Genomic DNA, 14,184 nt, shown 5'->3' on the forward strand with positions numbered 1-14,184 from the left:
CACTTTTTACAATATCATTTAAAAAATATAATTAAGTGCAAACTAAATGTCATATTGTTTGGACAGTTAATTGAATTATATTAATTAAATGAAAATGTATTGTAGAATAAATGCAATTAGTTGTGCTGCCAATTATATATATATATATATATATATATATATATATATATATATATATATATATATATATATATATATATATATATATATGTGTGTGTGTGTGTGTGTGTGTGTGTGTGTGTGTGTTGGTTTTTGTGGTTTACAAGGACTTTTGACCTGAATACGCACCAGCATTACAGGGACATTTGGGTTTATGAGGACAGGGCCCATGTCCTTATAATTCCGACAGTGTAGATGCCTTTCTCTATGTCCCAGAAGCTCCCTCTCAAAGTTTCGCGCCATGTCCTAATATACCACAAAAATCTGAAATTTTACTATACACTGTGTATCCTCTGAGCTCGGGAGTGCGCCCCTGCAGCCCGGCCCCGGTACTGCATCCGCGTCATCGAAAATTTGCATATTTTACACTTGTGTAAGTTTGGAGGCCGCTGATTGGCTAGATCGGCATCGGAAGGCGGGGAAACAAAATGGCGGCGGTGGGCGGGGCTACATTCTGCCGCTAATAGCGCCGTACAAGTAAGTTAATGCAGTTTGGTAATTATTTAAACATTTTTTGTAATAATTTATCGATTGTATTTAATTATATAAATGCATACTGATCGTGCAATTAAACATGTTCCTTAAATATCATCATATAAAGTATGAATGTGACATCAAAGCTGTAATTACTCGGTTTAATATCTGTAAATTAATGTAACGCTATTAATGTAACGTTTCATAGATGGTTATTTAAATATATAATAATTATTATTATTATTATTATTATTATTATAATTATAAATCCCGTGTACACGTGCTTTAATCAGCGAGGCAAGTGTGACTGTTTGTAACTTCCTGTTTGGACCGGACACAATCTGTGCACCTGAAGCGAAGACATCTGTGGTGTGAAGCTGTTGGAAACAACTATTATATGAAAGGTTAGTAATACTGCTGTTAAACCGTTTCTCTGAGAGCTTGTGGCTCAGTTTGGCTTGTTCGTGAGTGTCTTCAGTGCTCTTTAGAAAGCAGCTAGCGCGTGATGCTAATGGCGCTAGCGTGATTACTGTAAGTCTCGTCTATAAAGAGTAACATCAGACGAGACTCAGCAGTGCTTGTCAGTTTACATTATTTTCGTTCACAGTATAACTGTAAAAGTAATAGAACAGTCTAGCATCATAATAATCTGTTGTCATGGCTACAGTCTGAAGGGGAGGGGCAGTTCTGTTTACTATTATTACTGTTCAGCTTGGTTTAATTAATAAACTCAGAGATGTGCTCTTTTCACTTCCCAATATGTACTGTATATAATAGTTAAAGTCACCTTTATTTGTAGTGTGCTTTGTAGAATGCATATTGTGTCAAAGCACTTTTACAAAGATAACCAGTCAAAATAGTATATTCAGCATATGCTCAGAATACATCATATTCCACATATATTCTGTCCAACAGTTCTTATTGTTATTAAAGCAGACACAGAGGATGGCTGAAGGTGTGAGGCGAAGGAGAAAGCTGAAGCCCGTGGAGGAGGCCATACAGTTTTCACTTGAACAGAAAGACAAGAATGGACTCGAGGGCAGGTTCATCAGTCATCTTAAAGGTGAGGTAAATTAATTGATTGAGCCAAGTTAAAGGTATAGTTCACCCAAAAGTGAAGATTATGTCATCATATAGTCACCATTAGGTTGTCTCAGTCCTGTATATCTTTTGTTGGGCAAAATAAGACATTACTAACCATTTGATGGTTTGTAAATGATGACAGAATTTTCTTTCTATGCATTTAAAGTGACTCGTGTACTAAATCTGTCTCCGGTTGATGACGTGTGGTTCTCGTGATGGTTTCACCTCTCTGTTGTTGTTTAGGGAGGGGTGTGTTCAGCTGTACTGACTTTGAGAAAGGAGATTTCCTGCTGGAATACAGAGGAGACCTCATCAGCAAAGAAGAATGTGAGCGGAGGCAAAGAATATATCACGATGCACTTAAAGTTTTCATGTTTGAGTTTCGCTACAATGGAAAACTCCTCTGGTATGTACACGTGTTTGATCTACATGTTAACTGGTAATTAATTTACATGATTCAAAATGTGTCAGTGGAAATGTCAATGATTAGAGGTCATATTTTGCTATAATTATCAGTCATGTGTTTTCAAAGCTTGGTGATGAGTGTTAAATGATTGGTGATCACAGAATATGACATCTGCTGGTCCTAAGGTTTCAGTGCTGATATTGTCTGTCTCTTGTTTAGTGTCGATGCAGCCCGAGATGACGGTTCTCTTGGGCGGCTTGTAAACGATGACCATATTAACCCAAACAGCAGGATGAAGACGATTCGTGTGGATGGAAAACCTCACTTATGTTTATTTGCCACAAGGAGCATCTTGCCTGGTGAAGAGATCACATATGATTATGGTGATTCTGAGTGGCCATGGAGATGCACGGTACTGACACCTCTATACTGTCCATTCTGACTTATTGGATTATAGTAAAGTAAAGGTATTAAACATCAGTTGTTACCTAAGTTAATGTTAGTAACTTTTTATTTTTTACATTACATGCATGTACATTCCAGTATGTCAGGATGTGTGTATGTTTACACCTGTTTCATGAGGACCATCATAAGAACATAGTCTTAACATGGTCTTGATGTCACATTGTGTGTGTTTACACCTGTGTTACGAGGACCCTGTTTTATGAGGACCGTCATAAGAACATAGTCTTGTGTGTGTGTGTGTGTGTTTACACCTGTGTTACGAGGACCCTGTTTTATGAGGACCGTCATAAGAACATAGTCTTGTGTGTGTGTGTGTGTTTACACCTGTGTTACGAGGACCCTGTTTTATGAGGACCGTCATAAGAACATAGTCTTGTGTGTGTGTGTGTGTTTACACCTGTGTTACGAGGACCCTGTTTTATGAGGACCGTCATAAGAACATAGTCTTGTGTGTGTGTGTGTTTACACCTGTGTTACGAGGACCCTGTTTTATGAGGACCGTCATAAGAACATAGTCTTGTGTGTGTGTTTACACCTGTGTTACGAGGACCCTGTTTTATGAGGACCATCATAAGAACATAGTCTTGTGTGTGTGTGTGTTTACACCTGTGTTACGAGGACCCTGTTTTATGAGGACCGTCATAAGAACATAGTCTTGTGTGTGTGTGTGTGTTTACACCTGTGTTACGAGGACCCTGTTTTATGAGGACCATCATAAGAACTTGGTCTTGACTTTACTGAAGAGTCCCAGTCAAGTCAAGACTTTTTTCTAAGAGAGAATGTAATCTGTTCCATTCTTTTAAGGACAAACACAATTATTTCAAGAACTTCTTGGATACCTTTATAGCTGCTGTGCCTTGTTCAGAGTTCTTTAGGTTCTTTAGACACTGATTCTACTCAGTTATCATTTAAAAATATGTGGTGATTAAATAAAACTGACTTTTTACCAACTCCTATTGCAAGATACTTAATCTAAATATAACAATTAGACATTTTCAATATCATATGGCCACAATGGGATGTGAATGATCCATATTTAGCCTTATATTTCATATCCACGCAGCCCAATGTCATGGTGATAACTAGGGTCTTCAAATACCAGGCTTTTGTCAAACAAAAGACACACTGAGATTCTTCGATCAAACATCAAGACCATGTTCTTATGATGGTCCTCATAAAACGGGGTCCTCATAACACGGGTCTAAACACACACACAATGTGACATCAAGACTATGTCAAGACTATGTTCTTATGATGGTCCTCATAAAACAGGGTCCTTGTAACACAGGTGTAAACACACACACACACCACCTGAAATACTGGAATATATATATATATATAAATAAGCATGTAAGGTAATACATACAAAATCATGAACATTAACTTGGGTAACACTTGAAAATTGAAATATTGATCTGAAATATTGTAATCTTACTTTTAATTCACATTGATAAAATATAAGCAAGATTATAAAATTTGTTTTATATCAGTATTTTATGTGCTCATTTATTGTCACAGATGACTAATTTGATGTTCTTTTCTAGACTCTTAGTGTGGTTGAACCGTCCACTCTTGAAGTCAACACACTGTCCCAGTCAGAAGACACAGACGTAGAGAAGGTACTGCAATTGATTGAGTGATTTTATTTTATTGTTATTTTATCGTTTTAATTTATTATTTTATTATATTTTTTGATTTATTTACAGTTGTGTTCAAAATTATTCAACCCCCTTGACTTGCAAGACAATTTGCTGTGGAGGATAACATTTTATGAAATCAATTTAACGAAGGCATCAGTAAAGTATTAGAGAAAGTTTGTTAATACACTTTTGAGTGATTCTGAGAATGGAAAATTGATGAATCATGATAAAATTCGAATTGGCTCTAAACATTCATGTTCAAAATTATTCAACCCCCTTTGTGCAGAATCTTTTATTCTTTAAAATCACCAATAAACGCTGTCTGTAAGTGTTTAGAAGCTTCTGTCACCTCTCTACTACAGTTTGGCCCATTCCACACCTGAAAAAGCTTTCAGATCACTGATAATCTTTGGTTTCCACATTGCCGCTGCTTTCTTCAAATTCAACCAGATATATGAAATGAGAATTAAGCCTGGAGACTGAACAGGTCACTCAAGTACATTCTATGACTGATCCCTAAACCAAGCAGTAGTAGATTTGGATGTGTACTTTGGGATCACTGGACTACAGGAAAGTCCATTGATCATCAGCTTCAGTTTTTGCACCAAAGGCATAACAATTCTTGTCAAAATGGCCTGACACTTTAAAGAATCCATGATGTCCTTCATACAGTCATGATTTCCACTTCCTTCTGCAGTAAAGAAACCCCATAACAGGACTGATCCACCTCCAAGTTTGACGATAGAGATGGTGTTCTTCTGCTTATGAGCTTTGCCTGTTTTGCAGCAGACATACCGCTGATCCATGGGTCCAAAAAGTTCCAGTTTGGTCACATCCCTCCATAAAACATTTGTCCAGAGCTCCACAAGTCTACACAAATGAACTTTAGTTAGTTCAAGTCTGCCTTTTGTTCTTCTTGATCAAGAGTGGTATTCATCAAGATGTCTCAACATAAAGGCCATACTTGTCTAGTGTTCTTCTTACACACTGCTTTGAAATGGTTTTCCTCCTTTCATCGGGTCATCTTGCAAGTCTTTGGCTGTACATTGCAGATTTTTCTCAGTTGCTCTGATTAAACATTTTATGATATTGTGCTTTTTCTTCCACAACCTCAAAGGTTTTCTGGTAAAACACACTTTAAGCTAAGAAATAAGGCTGAGAGCTGTGTCTCTAGGAACTTTCAATGTCTTGGAAATCTTCATATAGCCTTAGCCTTTCTAAAGTAATACAATATTTCTTCAATTTTGCTTTTGTGAGATCTCTTTTGATATTTTTGCTACTTAACTTCAACACATGCATGGGTTAACTGTATGTGTAACGGCTCAAGCTAATTCTGTTTTTAATAGAGTTTCTAAAAGCTTAATTGTGTTTTGAGACTGTTACATTCCCCACCATGCAAATAAGTGATTTAAAAACAGCAATGTTGAATAGGGGTTGAATAACTATGACATAGCAGTATTATTAAAAAATCTTATAACTCAAATATATTACATTATATATTGACAATATCACTTTTAATATTCCAGTGAACTGTTATAGATGCAAGTTTTATTATATCCTGGATCTTCAGAAAAGCTTGTATTTGTAAAGTACTGCAGTCTCTAGGTGGTTGAATAATTTTGAACACAACTGTATTTATTTATTTTGCTTTGGTAACTCATTTATAACATAATTATTTTATTTTAATTAAATTTTTTGATTTCATGTTTTCAGCTGAAAGTTGTCAGTGATCAGTCAGAGTTGGACTTCAGTATCTGTGCAGCCTCTGAAGGACTGGAAAAGGTAATTCATTATCAATTTGTACAGTCCCTGAATCCTTTGTCTGCAGTACGATGTTTATTTATTTTTTATTTCTGTTTCCTTAATTTCAGGTGACTCTGAAGAAGGACCAGTTACTATTGGATGATCAGGACTGTGTTGAGAAGGTAATTAAATGTGCATTGCATATTTTATGAAATGTTAGATTGATGTTGCAAGAAATCATCTCTACATAAGTCTTGTTTTTTTTCATTGTTTTCAGATGTCACCTGTCAAAGAGCATGTGTTGAATGAGGAGCAGAGCTTTTGTGCCCCAGTTGAAGGAGTTAAGGAGGTATTCACATGTTTCGGATGAACTGTTATTTCAGTGCAACAGTGATTGCTCTGAAGTCCATGTCTGCATGAACTGTACACTTTGCTGTTACTAAATGCATGTATTTAGTGACCTGTTTTCACTTTCAGTAATATTAGTCGATGTCTGAATCAGGGGTGTCCAGACTCGGTCCTGGAGGGCCAGTGTCCTGCAGAGTTTACACCGGCCCTCCAGGACCGCTCTAAATGTAGATTTGTAGTAATATATTGACCAGTACCTTTTAAGGTCTGTAACGTAAATGTTTTTAATGATTGTAAGTGATCTTATTAACTAAATGACCACAACTTCCCTGTCATTAAAAATACATTAAATTATTATTGAAAGACAATGCAGCTCGTAATGTAGTATCACATGTATGTTTTAGAATCTTTCTTTGTTGCTTTAATTTAACACTCACTGATGTTTTTTTCTTCACAGGTCTGCAGACATGTTGTGGTCACTTCAGCAATATCAAGCATGGATAAATGTGCTGAATGTGTGGGACCTGTTGCAGCTCTCAAGTGGATTGGCCTGAGATGTAAATGTTAGTATGGTCATTTGTACTCTATACATCATGACATTTCTATTTTTATCATTTTAGTATCACTAATCAATGTTATGAAGTCAGTTCAAAATGGTATAACTGTTGAGTTTGGCAGTAGGAGAGAAGGAGATTTCAGACCATTGCTAATGCACAGATATGTAATACCATTAATAATAATAGGAGTGTTACATTGTTTTCACCTTATTCTACGTTTAGGCATAGCATCTCGTGTTAGCGGTTGAACGTGTCCTGACATATGACATTTCTTTTATAGTGTGCTCCAGTTTTTGGCATAAGTCCTGCTATCTGAAGCTCCATGAATGGGATGGAAGACGGTCATTGTGTGTAAGAAAATATTTGATTTGATACATTTGTTCCATATTTTTGAGTTATCGGTGCTGTAAATTAATCATAAATATTTTGACAATAGGAAGTAAGTTCAGAGGAAGATGAGCTGTCAGATGAGGATTACATACCTCAGTCAGAGTCAGACCATCAGTCAGACAGTTCAGATGAGTTGACAACAAGACCAGCACGTTACGACCAAGCTAAACTCTTAGATATACAGGAAGCTGCGTCATCTAAGTTTAGTGAACATCTGAGATCAGATGTAACTACCCTGAATGTGTCTAAGGGCAAAGGAAAAGGAGTCCTGAAGGTCATGGAAGCAGCAAGTGTGTATGATGAGTCTGATTTAATGTGTCATGAGGAGCAGTTTACTGATTTTGAGACAGACAGTGAATCAGACTTTCCCAGAAAGCAAGACTCAGTGGTATGCAGGTCAACAGATGTGCTTATGTCATCACCTCAATCACACAATAGTAAGCTTTTGAATTCAAAAAGCACAGTAACATTGAGAGAAGAGAGGGAACGCAGCATGGCTGGAGGTGATCATTGTGTGCAGTCACCAAAAATCTCCTGTTCAGCAAATAGGAAGAATTATTGTTACATCTGTGGGAAACCTCAGTCCAAGCTAGCGCGCCATTTGAAAACTCATATGGCTGAAGTTGAAGTTGTTCAGGCTTTGTCACTCCCAGTTCACTCAAAAGAACGTAAAGCAATGCTGCAAAAGCTCAGGAACAAGGGCAACTTTCAGCATAACACTGACGTTTTACAGTCTGGAGAGGGGGCTCTTAAAATAAAACGAGCACCAAAAAGAAAGTGTGATTCAAAGCAGTTTTTGCATTGCATGTACTGCAAAGGGTTGTTTGTACGGAGAGATCTGTGGCGTCATTTAAAAAGATGTCCCTCAAAACCAGCAGCTGACAGTGAAGAGCAAGGGAGGAGGAGAGTCTTGGGCCTGGCATCTATGGCAGAGTCTTCATTCAGTCAGCACATATCACAAGGAGTTTGGAAACTCTTAGGTGTGATGAAGCAGGATGACATTTCCGCTGTGGTCAAAAATGACCTGAGTATTCTTCAGCTTGCACAGTCGTTTTTTAACAAACATGGTCATGACCCTACCAAATTTGAGTATATTCGACAAAAACTCCGTGAAGTTGGAAGATTGTTGCTGACTTTGCGTAGACAGTTTTCTGTGTACAGTCTTGAAGAAGCTCTGAAACCTGCCAATTTTCATAGACTTATTCGAGCGGTTCAAATGGTGTCTGGCTATGATGATGAGAGCCACTGCTACCAAAGCCCAAGCCTTGCCCTGAAACTGGGGCATTCGTTGAATAAGATTTGTGAAATCATTCAGTGCCGAGCACTGATGTCTGAAGACAAGGAATTGATCTCATCAACAGAGACCTTCAAAAAGCTCTACTCCTCAAAGTGGTCTGAGATGATCTCACACACTGCTTTGGTGACACTGAATGAGGCCAAATTTAACAAGCCATCAACACTTCCCTTCACCCAGGATGTCCAGTCTCTTCATCAGCTCCTTGAGAAGACTGCAGATACTGCTTTTCATAAACTACAAGAGACTGCATCTCCTCAAAGCTATGCAGAACTGGCCAAAGCAACACTCACCAGAATCATTGTTTTCAACCGCAGACGTGCAGGAGAGGTCTCTAAAATGCCGCTGAAGGCTTTCAATGAAAGGGACGGCACTTCTCTCCATGAAGATGTAGCGATGGGCCTGAGCAAGTTTGAGCAGAAACTCTGCAGCCATTTCAGTCGAGTTGAGATCAGGGGGAAGAGGGGAAGAAAGGTTGCGGTTCTTCTCTCTCCTGATATGGTCGATGCCCTGATGCTACTGGTCAGCAGGAGAGGTACATGTGGAGTGCTAGACACTAATACTTTCTTGTTTGCTCGGCCAAACTGCCAGAGTTACTACAGAGGCCAGGACTCTCTGAGGGTATATGCAAGGGAATGTGGAGCTCAAAATCCAGAATTTCTCAGATCCACTCATCTTCGCAAGCACGTGGCTACGCTCTCTCAAATCCTAAACCTGAAAAACAACGAGTTAGATCAGGTTGCTGATTTCTTAGGGCATGACATCCGTGTCCACCGTGACTATTACAGACTGCCAGAAGCCACTACTCAGCTTGCTAAAATATCAAAGCTACTGTTAGCCATGGAAAAGGGCTGTCTTCCTAATCTTCAAGGCAAATCCCTTGATGACATTGAGATTGAAGGTACGTCCATCCTAGCATGTTTAGCACAGGGGGTCTTTTAAACTCACAGGGAGGTTTAAGAAAAGTAATCTCTGAAATATGTCTTGTGTTCGTTGTCATTAGGAATGGTTTATAAATGGTGTGTGATTGTGTTATTTCACTTCTGAATGCAGATGTTTTTCATGTTCTGAGTTTTATTTTTCATTGAAGATGAGATCAACATGACCGATTCTGATGACAGTGATCCTGAAGAAAGTGAATCTGATGATGAGGCTCTTGCTGGAGCTGCGGGAAACTCCAGTAATGCTGGTATGTGTCACCTAAGTTTTTTTTATTTTTAAATCATCAAAGTCGAAAATTATATTGGGTAACACTTTATTTTAGGGTCTCTAAACTACAGTGGTTTGAAAGTGTTGGCCCCCTTCCTGATTTCTTATTTTTTTGCATGTTTGTCACACTAATGTTTCAGATTATCAAACAAATTTAAATATTAGTCAAAGGTAACAAATTTAAAAGTAAACACATGCAGTTTTTAAATGAAGGTTTTTATTATTAAGGGAAAACAAGATCCAAAACTACATTGCCCTTTGTTCAGAAGTGCCCCCCCCCACCTTTGAAACTGGTTTATCACACCTGAGTTCAGTTTCTCCAGCCACACCTCTTCACAGTTAAGAAATCTCTTAAATAGGACCTGTCTGATAAAAAGTCAAGTAGACCAAAAGATCCTAAAAAAACTAGACATCATGTCGACATTCAAAAATATGCAGACACAAATGATAAAGAAAGTAATTGAGATCTATCAATCTGGAAAAGGTTATACAGTTTTGGGACTCCAATGAACCACAGTGAGAGCCATTTTTCACAAACTAAAAAAAGTAAAAAGTTTATTTGATTAGTGTTTTTTTACGATACAAATCATTGCAAAGCAACTTCACATAAAATTAAGTTTCTACACTATTTAGTAGTAGCTTATAAGTGGTGACTGTCAGTTTATGTGCATATGACAGGAATCAGACATAATCAACCAGACGATGAAAACTATTAACAGCAATTATAATGTGATTGCATAGTAAGCAGCAATATTTGTTAGTTCTGTATGTTGGTTCAGTGTTAACATCATCTGAGTTCCTCTGAGGGGTCAGCATCATCTCTTCTCAGGTGTTCTGGATCCAGACTGGAGCTTGTGTAAATCCTAGTTACCACAGGATGTCAATCCCAGCAGAAACAGAGAAACACATAGAGACATCATTAGCATAGCTGCTGTTCCAACCAAGTACAATTAATTAGTTTAACCCAAGCTAAATTTGATCAGATACAACTGCAGTCACAAATTATGAGATGCATTATTGCTAATTGAAAAATATGTTTTTAATCTAGATTTAAACATAGAGAGTGTGTCTGAACCCCGGACATTATCAGGAAGGCTATTCCAGAGTTTGGGAGCCAAATGTGAGAAAGCTCTACCTCCTTTAGTGGACTTTGCTATCCTAGGAACGACCAAAAGTCCAGCGTTTTGTGACCTTAGGGTGCGTGATGGGTTGTAGCGTGGTAGAAGGCTAGTTATGTACGCAGGAGCTAAACCATTTAGGGCCTTATAGGTAAGTAATGATAATTTGTAACTGATACAGAACTTAATAGGTAGCCAGTGCAGAGACTGTAAAATTGGGGTAATATGATCATATTTTCTTGACCTCGTAAGGACTCTAGCTGCTGTATATGGTGGTGGTAGTGTCATGGTCTGCTTCTGGACCTGGAAAACTTACTGTGATAAATGGAGAAATCTGCTGTTTACCAAAAAATCCTGAAGGAGAATATCTGGCCATCTGTTGTGACCTCAAGCTCAAGCAAACTTGGGTTCTGCAGCAGGATAATGATCCAAAACACACCAGCAAGTCCACCTCTGAATGGCTGAAGAAAAACAAAATGTAAGAGTGGCCTGGTCAAAGTCCTGACCTGAATCCTATTGAGATGCTGTGGCGTGACTTTAAAAAGTTGTCCATGCTTGAAAACCCTCCAATGTGGCTGAATTACAATTCTGCTTAGTTGAGTGGACCAAAATTCATCCACAGCGCTGTAACAGACTTTACATTTAATTGGAAGTTATCGCAAACACTTGATTGCAGTTGTTGCTGCTAATGGTAGCCAAACCGATTATTAGGTGTAGGGGCAAACATTTTTCACACAGGGTAATGTAGTTTTGGTTTTTGTTTTCCCTTAATAATAAAAACCTTCATTTAAAAACTGCATGTTGTGTTCATTGGTTTTCTTTGACTAATATTTACATTTGTTCGATGATCCGAAACATTAAAGTGTGATAAACATGCAAAAAAATAAGGAACCAACACTTTTTCACACCGCTGTAGTTTCTTATTAGTGTGCGTAGTAGTAGTAGTAGTAGTAGTGGTGGTGGTAGTAGTAGTAAGCACTTATTAATAGCTTATTTTACATGACCTTATTCTACATCCCTAATCCTACCCAATACCTTAATGTAACAACTATCTTATTTACTTTTAATAAGCAGAAAATTAGGAATTTGAGGGAAAAGTTGTAGTTAATAGTGTTCCCTATTATAAAGTGTTACCTTGTATTATATTAGTCCAGAATTTATAACAGGATATTACTAAAATATATATATATATATATTATTTATTTATTTATTATTATTATTTTTTTAATGACTGATTGTCTGCAGGTGTTCAGAAGATGCCCATTGAGAGCACCACTGAACTTCCTGAAGGTACCAGAGGTTTAAATTGCAATGGCACCATCAATGTTGCAAAGCACATGAGCTCTCGTAGAGTTAGAACTCACTAAAGTATGTATTCTTCTGTACAGAGAGTGAGAGTGAGGCAGAAACTGAAAACCCACGGAGAGGGCAGAAGGTGTCCTGGTCAAACGCTGAAGTTACAGCTGTAATGAAACATTTTAAGGGCCACATAGCTAAAGGAAAACTGGCCACACTGACTGAATGCCAGCAGTGTAAATCTGCTGAGGATCCTGTTTTGGTGAGACGCAGTGCACAGAACATAAGGGATTTTGTAAGAAATCGAGGAATTAGCTTAAAAAGGAAAACCCAAAGCAAGTGATGTTACAGTACATTTTGTGTGTTCTTGATGCCATTCAATTAACATTAGCACTTTGGCTGTTGTTTTTATTTCCCATAGTGCAATACTGTTACTGTACAATACTGCCAGCAATTCATACGAATATCTCCTTGTAGAAATCGAGGTTGACTGTTAGTTTGTCAAAAATTACAAAATTGTGTCAATTTCTCATTGATTTTTGGATGACCTGTCTCTTAAAGAGAATTTAACTTCCAGAATGAAAACTGTCATCATGTACTAACCCTCCACTTGATCCAGCCCTGCATCAGTTTCTTTCTTCTGTTGAACACAAAACAAGATCTGTTAGTATCTGAACAGTTAATGGGCATCATTGACTTTCATAGTATTTTTTTTTTCTTCGTACTATAGAAGTTAACGGTGCCCATCAACTGTTCATAAACTAACAAATCTTGTTTTGTGTTCAACAGAAGAAAGAAACTGATGCAGGTCTGGATCAAGTGGAGGGTGAGTACATGATGACAGTTTTCATTCTGGAAGAAAACCATTCCTTTACAGATAAATCTGTTTCTCTACACATCTGCAACATGTATTGTGTGCTCAGAGAGTTAATCTCATGTACACTGTGTGTTTAGTGAGGTACTTACAACATGAGGATTGCCTTTTGATTTGATTTATAGTTTTTTTTTTTTTTTTTTTTTTTAGTTGGTGAATTACACTTAATTATTTGATGTTTGTTTTGTGTGGCATTCCTTTTTTTTTTTAAGATTACCCGTTTAATTAATTGGCGAATTTGACAACATGTTTATTTTTATTTCACAAATTTAAGTCATTATTAAAGTACTTCTAAAACACATTGGTGTCTGTAATGTTGTGTATTGTGTTAAAGATCCTGTACTCTTTAACCACCTCAGTCTTAGTAATGCAGCATAGGGACATGTCTGTGTGTTGTGTATGGGGTCACGTACCTGTAAAACACATTGGTCCCTGTAATCCAGAGAATGGACATGTTTTGTGTATTGTAAAACGAGTGTCCTCATAAATCAATCGGACCCTATAAATACCAATTATGTAATGGGCGGGAACATTATAGGAGGGGCGTGACAGTCCTTGTGTACCACCAAAATATCATATTGTCATATTATCAATTCTATTGTGTGTAAAGAAAATCCAAAGTGATATTTGTGTTCTGCAGAGTAAAACAAATTTTTTGATAGTTTTATCATCTCTGTAGGACACCGGGAAAGGGGTGTCCCCTTAAACCACCATCCAACTGGTTTGGCCATCAGAGTACTGCTAAACCACAAAAACCAGTATGTGTGTGTGTGTGTGTGTGTGTACTTGTTTTTCTATTCTGGTGGGGACTTAAACCTGAATACAAACAGACTCATGGGGACTCGTGTCACGGTGGGGACCTAAATTGAGGTCCCCACGGGTAAACAAGCTAATAAATTACACAGAATGAAGTTTCTTGAAAATCTAAAAATGCAGAAAGTTTCCTGTGAGGGTTAGGTTTAGGGGATAGGGTTGGTGTAGGGCCATAGAAAATACGGTCTGTACAGTATAAAAACCATTACACCTATGGAGAGTCCCCACAAGGATAGCTGACCAGACATGTGTGTGTGTGTGTGTGTTTTGACGTAAATTAGTTTATTCTTCATTAAGGTTATTCTTAGGAGAATT

The 14,184-nt window shown here is 37.6% G+C and overlaps 1 protein-coding gene across 3 annotated transcripts; it reads left to right on the forward strand.

Annotated features, from left to right (window-relative positions):
• Positions 1-214: 214 nt before the first annotated feature.
• LOC113048269 (uncharacterized) lies at positions 215-12,828 on the forward strand. 3 transcript variants are annotated; one of them, XM_026209981.1, is made up of 15 exons: positions 215-636; positions 927-1,037; positions 1,549-1,696; positions 1,960-2,122; positions 2,342-2,534; positions 4,132-4,206; positions 5,941-6,009; positions 6,099-6,152; positions 6,248-6,319; positions 6,776-6,881; positions 7,156-7,226; positions 7,312-9,460; positions 9,650-9,748; positions 12,132-12,176; positions 12,275-12,828. In XM_026209981.1, the coding sequence occupies exons 3-15, from the start codon at positions 1,579-1,581 to the stop codon at positions 12,523-12,525; spliced, it is 3,465 nt and encodes a 1,154-aa protein (XP_026065766.1). In that variant the 5' UTR covers positions 215-636; positions 927-1,037; positions 1,549-1,578; the 3' UTR covers positions 12,526-12,828. The 3 variants fall into 3 exon arrangements, with proteins under 3 accessions (XP_026065766.1, XP_026065765.1, XP_026065767.1); XM_026209980.1 differs by having other exon boundaries at positions 1,567-1,696; XM_026209982.1 differs by having other exon boundaries at positions 1,570-1,696.
• Positions 12,829-14,184: the final 1,356 nt, after the last annotated feature.

Source organism: Carassius auratus, chromosome 29 (genome assembly GCF_003368295.1).
Source record: "Carassius auratus strain Wakin chromosome 29, ASM336829v1, whole genome shotgun sequence".
Lineage (NCBI taxonomy): Eukaryota > Metazoa > Chordata > Actinopteri > Cypriniformes > Cyprinidae > Carassius > Carassius auratus.